A 5,751-nucleotide genomic window follows, 5' to 3' on the forward strand; every position below is an offset into this window, starting at 1 on the left:
CATAACAAGGTTTAAAAAGCCAAAGTGAAATGGTGTGTCAAAATTAGCTGATGATTTTAAGTCAGATTAAGAAGAAGACACTGACTATTTAGAACAAAACAAAGAGCATGCTTGTCTGCATAATTAGGACTGCAAGAGTCTGGAAGATCAATTTGGATAATGCAGGGCAAGAAAGAGAAAGGGGTATTAACATGGAAACCCAAAGAGCATTATGCTAAAGTGAAATAAGCCAGTCAGAGAAAGAGAAGAATCACATGATCTCACTCATTTGTGGAATATAATGAACAATATAATCTGATGAACAAAATCAGATCTAGAGACACAGAAGCATCAAACAGACCATTGAATCTCAGAGCGAAGGCAGGGGAGAATGAGGGAAGGGGCCAGGAGTGTGTGTGTTGGTAAGAGATCAACCAAATAAGTTGTATGCATATAAGCATAACCAATGGACTCAGAAAATAGGGTGGTGAAGGCCTGAACTGGAGGGCAGAGACGGGCTGGCAGGGGACAATGGGGATAAAGGGGACATATGTAATACTTTAAAAAAAACAAGAATTTTTTTTTAAATGTACAAATTGGCAGGTACAGAATAGTCATAGGGATATAAAGTACAGCATAGGAAATATGGCCACTAATATTGTGATAACTGTATGGTGTTGGATGGTACTGGACTTATTCGGATGATTACTTTGTAACTTATATAAACGTCCAATTACAGAGTTGTACACCTGAAACTATACTGTACCTCAACTCTAATTAAGACAAACAAATGAATAAGTAAAAGACAGAGAAAGGGAAGTAAAGGAAGGAAAATGAGGCAAAAAGGGGAAGGAGGAGAAAGGAGTATAATTGAGGGAAGGGAGGCAAAGAGAACTAGGAGAAAGATCACATCAAGCAATGCTCTCATTTGTAGACTGGCTCAAATACTCCCTGTTCTAACTGAGCCTGAGTACAGAGCTCTACTCTCTTGAACCACCTTCCACATCATAGCTAGTTTATGAATTTAATAATTACATCTTCTGTCCACTCACTGAAGAGAAATGTGTCTTTAGAGTCCTTTTAAAATTAGATTGCTTCTGTGGGTTTAAACCTACAGGAGCTTGTAATTTGGACCATTTGTTTCCTAATAAAGAGACTTAATTTTTGTGTTTTTTGTTTTGTTTTGCTTTGTTTTGTTTTGTTGTTTTGTTTTGTTTTTCATACCTAGAGCCCATAGAAAAAGTCACAATGTGCCCACTCCTGATATGAAGGAGCTCAGTAGGACATTCAGGGCATATGAGACCTGGGTGCTAGGATGCTATTGTTTCTACTGCCTCAAAGAGTAGAGCTGAAAATGTCCTATTCATTCATCCAATACATCTTTCTGCCACAGTCAAATTACTGTCAGCACTCTTCTTTCCAGGACCTTGTATAATTCATGTTTTAAAGCATCAAGATCATATAATTCCTGTAAAACCTGGCCTGTCAATATACTTTGTTATGGGGATGTGATTAGAGGACAGGTATATTATGATTCATCAAGGACCAATGTAATGAGAACAATAAAGATCAATCAGTTTTTGGACTCTTAAGATTACTATACAGTATTTTGTATTGCTTTTTGTTTACCAAGGTACTTTTTTTTAAAATCAAGATTTTTTCTATCTCTATATAAAAGACTAAGTGACCATCCCAACTGAACAGGTTACCAAACAGGCTGTGTGGGGCAACTAGAACAGCAGGAGGTTAGTGAGGGGTGACCAAACAACCGAGCAGCAGGCTGCATGGGTGACTAGGCTGGCAGGGGGAGGGAAGTTGGGGGCGACTAGGCTGGTGGTGGTGGGGCATTTGGGGGTGACCAGGAAAGCGGGGGGGGGGGGCAGTTAAGGTGATCAGACAAGCAAGCAGGTGAGCAGTTAGGAGCCAGTGGTCCTGGATTGTGAGATCAGGCTTAAACTAGCAGTCAGACATCCCTCAAGGGGACCAGGTTTGGAGAGGGTACAGTCTGGGCTAAGGGGACCTCCCTCCCATGCACAAATCTCGTGCATCAGGCTGAGATTCATAAAACAAAATATGAAGCCTAGAACTGGATCACTTGACCCTTTTTCTTCTTATCTCCTCCCAGTTCAAAATGTTTGCACCTCTTAATAGCCAGCATTCTTTTAGGTCTGCAGTTAAGCTCAATGCACTCAAGCCTCAGCACAATCTTTTTGTAGTTTTAGCCTTCTCCCCCTCCCCAAAAATTGCCTTACACTGCCCACCATAGCCATTCTGCTGCTTGTCATACCGCTGCTTTCCCTGTGCACACAGAGAAGCCTTGCCCTTCTTGTTCTGTGTTGCTTTGTGGGGCTGATGCTTGCCACAGTTCTTACAGAAAGTTCGGTGGGTTTTAGAAACGTTCACCATGTTTGCAAATGCTATTGATCTACCACGATACTTGTAAAATATATTTTCACAGTTTTTTTTGTTTGTTTTTGTTTTGTTTTTTCCCCCCTGGGCTTCAGTTTAATGATCAAATTGTGGGGGGTGGTGGAGGGGCATTCTTTGCAGTCAGCTACAGTAGAGGGCTTGGGAGGCAGCACACAGACTCCCTATGGCTCTCTGGTAAACTTGCCAGGCAGTTTGGTCTACATTCTCACTTCACCTTAATGACTGTACCATGACTTAGGGAGCAGGCAATGTTCCTTCCTCCCCCACCTCCCAGCATCCTCCCATTCCATTCTGACTGCATTTGACAGATGAGGGCTTGAAGGCAGAATGAGGTTGTGTTAAGGCAGATTCACAGCCACAGTTCAAGTTCAAGGGATAGGAGTGCAAGTCTTCTGCTTAGGGCTTGCACATTTCCAGGCCTGTTCAGCCCACCCAGCTTCTGCTCCTGAACAAGTGGGCGTGGTTTGAGAGCTAGGCCCTCAGCTCGGTGGGCGTGTCTGGCTGCCCGCAGGGGTGAGACACTTGGAAGGCCTCCAAGACCAGCAGAACCTTGTTGATACGGCTGATGGTAGGGTAGGGAGTGAAATCCACCTTGTACCTTTCAGCATTTGCCATCTGAGGCACTAAGCAGAGGTCTGCCATGGACACCTCATCTCCCACGCAGTATTTCCCTGCTGTGCTCTGCAGGATCTGTTCCAAGGCGCTAAAGCCAGAATTGATGGCTTTCTGGGCCCATGCCAGCTGGTTCTCCTGTCCTACTACTTGCTTCAGGATAGACAGGTTCTGCAGGGGCTGGATGCCGCCAGCGATGAGGTCGGAAATCATGCGCACAAGGACCCTCTTCTTTGGGTCCTGAGGCAGGAGCTGGAGAGTGGGCCGAGTCTCCTCCAGGTACTTGATGATGGCCAGCGACTGGCCAATAGTGGTGCCATCAGTCTTTAGGGCTGGCACCTGCTCCATGGGGTTAAGTGCCTGGAATTCTTTGGAGAACTGCTGGCCCCCAGCTTTTATGAGGTTGACGGGTACTGTTTCATAGTCGATGCTCTTCAAGGCCAGAGTGATTCGAACTCTCCAGGAGCACGAGCTTCGGAAATAGGAATAGGGGATGCGCTTAGGCTTTTACAGCTCCTCTGATTTTCCTTCTGGTTTTATCTTTCCTTCTTGTTGTAAAATTTCCAGTCAGTTGACTTTCCTGTAGTTCTGGGTAATGTCCATTTTGTATTTTGGTTGTATTTTATTGAAATTGTTGTGTAAGGCTGCAGTTAGTTGTTACCTATGCTGCCATCTTGGATTCTCTCCTATTTTCTCAGTTCTTACAGCATTCCTATAAGATAGGACTCAGTGGTCAGCAAACTCATTAATCAACAGAGTCAAATATCAACAGTACAATGATTGAAATTTCTTTTGATAGCAGAAAACCGACTTCTGTGCATGGGCCATGAAGTTCCAATCACACAGATATTTTGTGGAAGAGCCACACTCAAGGGGCCAAAGAGCCGCAGTTTGCCGACCACTGAGATAGGTGAACTATTGTTCTTGTGTCCCTTTCACAAGTAAATAAATTGAGTCACAAGTGGTGGAACTAAGGCTAAACCTCCTCATGTATCGTCTTAACCTGTCCCGTTGCCCATTCACCTCATTAACTCAGCAGAGTATCAAGTCTTCCCAAGCTTATTCCTGAATGCTCAATAGTTGCTTTGAATATAAATGACATAAACAATATATGAGAAAGTAATTAAACAAAGTCATAGTATGTGAGAAAAAGGAAGGGAAATCATGAAAGGGGTTCTACAATGGAAAGGCTACACATCATACTGTGTAGGACTACAAGAAGAATGTTCCAGCCAGACTTCCTGGGAAGATGGGAAACTAGGATTTGCTTCCAGCCACAAGCTTTCTTCTGTTCCAATTACTCCCTTCCAATTTTGTTTGCTGTATATTTGTCACATTACAGTATTTCCATGGTGATACGCTAGGATATTGCAAACACTAATCAAATCAGTCTGTAGAAAGAAGGGAACAAAGGACTTCCTGGTTACACAGAAATTACCTGTTAATCACCAGTTCTGAGGTAGTTTAAAGGAAAATGAAAGGAAACCATAAAACAGAAGGAACTTATTATTATTATTCAACTTATCAAAAGGTTTTAGATGCAGTAAACATGTCAGCTCTTACACTCAGTAAATTTAACGATTCTGGCACACTAAACATAATCTTTTTAATACACTGGCAAAATTCAAGAGATCATAAGTTCAGTGTTATTTTTAAGTGGCCAAGAAGTAGGAAATATTTTAAACATGTTAAAACCATATAAGAAAAAATGTAAATCATCAACAACAACCACAAAACACCCCAAAGTCTCTGTCTTTTCTCAGGAGCCAACACACAGCCCTGCTTCCTTCAATGGAGAAAGCATAGTTCAGGCAGTGGTTTATCTGTTCACAAGGCAGGTAACTGCCTGTTTGGGTCTTTCAGAAGAATAATGGAGTTTTTTGCTACCCTGAACAGATGATCTGGTATTAAAAAAAATCAAATGTAATTTATCTGTATGTCAGGTAAATTATTTCTTTTTTCTTTTTTCTTCTTTGAAGAATGGAATGGTGTTCTGGATCAAGCAAACCTGCTGCTATGGAAGGAGTAGGGTTGTCCAACCACATGTATCACTGAATTTCCAAAACAATAAAAAGAACCTCAAAGTTCATTAATGCATCTGTTCATTAACTTATTCACTCAGTTGACACATCTTTACTCAGTGCCTATTATATGTCAGGCCCTGGGGTAGCTGTTGAGATCTCAAATATTAGCAAAGCCAACAAGGAGAGATCATAATGAAAGTTCTATGTTTAGTCTTTCAAAGATAGTTCACTGCAAATGTGCCTGCACTCCACAAGCACAAGCACAAGCACATTTCCACACCAACACACTGACATACTTAATCACCCCTGAGGCATGAACTAGACCATGAACCCATTTAGGTAGCAATATGTTCTCCACAATGACATTTACTTAAATTTTAGATATGAACTTAAGATTCCATAGATAAGAAGATAGAAAAAAAGGACAAATGTTGGAATGCCAGCCATTTATGTTGTCAAGAAAAGATATTAAATACTTCCCAAACAAAACCATAATTTACTATCACTTTCAATTCTTTAACAAAAGGATATGAAAACATCCTCTTTTCCTCAAAAAGGGAGAACTGGTTCTCAGAATAAAGCTAGCCATGTAAACAAACTCTTTTTGGCTGGATAAAAGACTCACCATCTTCTTTTCTTTCTTCTTGGTTCCTTTGCTGAACACTTGTGTCATTTCTCCTTGTACACACTCCTCAGGCACTGGCAT

At 41.6% G+C, this 5,751-nt stretch overlaps 1 protein-coding gene and 1 pseudogene across 1 annotated transcript; both read right to left on the reverse strand.

The window, feature by feature from the left end:
* Nucleotides 1-2,059: 2,059 nt before the first annotated feature.
* LOC118710804 lies at nt 2,060-2,385 on the reverse strand (annotated as a pseudogene).
* Nucleotides 2,386-2,471: 86 nt separating this feature from the next.
* LOC118711306 (maleylacetoacetate isomerase-like) lies at nt 2,472-5,751 on the reverse strand. The gene is made up of 2 exons (XM_045576694.1): nt 5,671-5,751; nt 2,472-3,525 (listed from the first exon to the last, which is right to left on the reverse strand). The coding sequence occupies exons 1-2, from the start codon at nt 5,749-5,751 to the stop codon at nt 2,881-2,883; spliced, it is 726 nt and encodes a 241-aa protein (XP_045432650.1). The 3' UTR covers nt 2,472-2,880.

Source organism: Pipistrellus kuhlii, unplaced genomic scaffold (genome assembly GCF_014108245.1).
Source record: "Pipistrellus kuhlii isolate mPipKuh1 unplaced genomic scaffold, mPipKuh1.p scaffold_m20_p_8, whole genome shotgun sequence".
In the NCBI taxonomy this organism is placed as follows: Eukaryota; Metazoa; Chordata; class Mammalia; order Chiroptera; family Vespertilionidae; genus Pipistrellus; species Pipistrellus kuhlii.

What these genes read in the sequence shown, in the direction of transcription:
- LOC118711306 (XM_045576694.1), bottom strand. Translation starts at nt 5,751, where the DNA reads ATGCCAGTGCCTGAGGAGTGTGTACAAGGAGAAATGACACAAGTGTTC. An exon ending in AGAAGAAAGAAAAGAAGATG is followed by an intron (nt 3,526 to 5,670) that starts GTGAGTCTTTTA and finishes GAGCTGTAAAAG; the next exon opens with CCTAAGCGCATCCCCTATTC.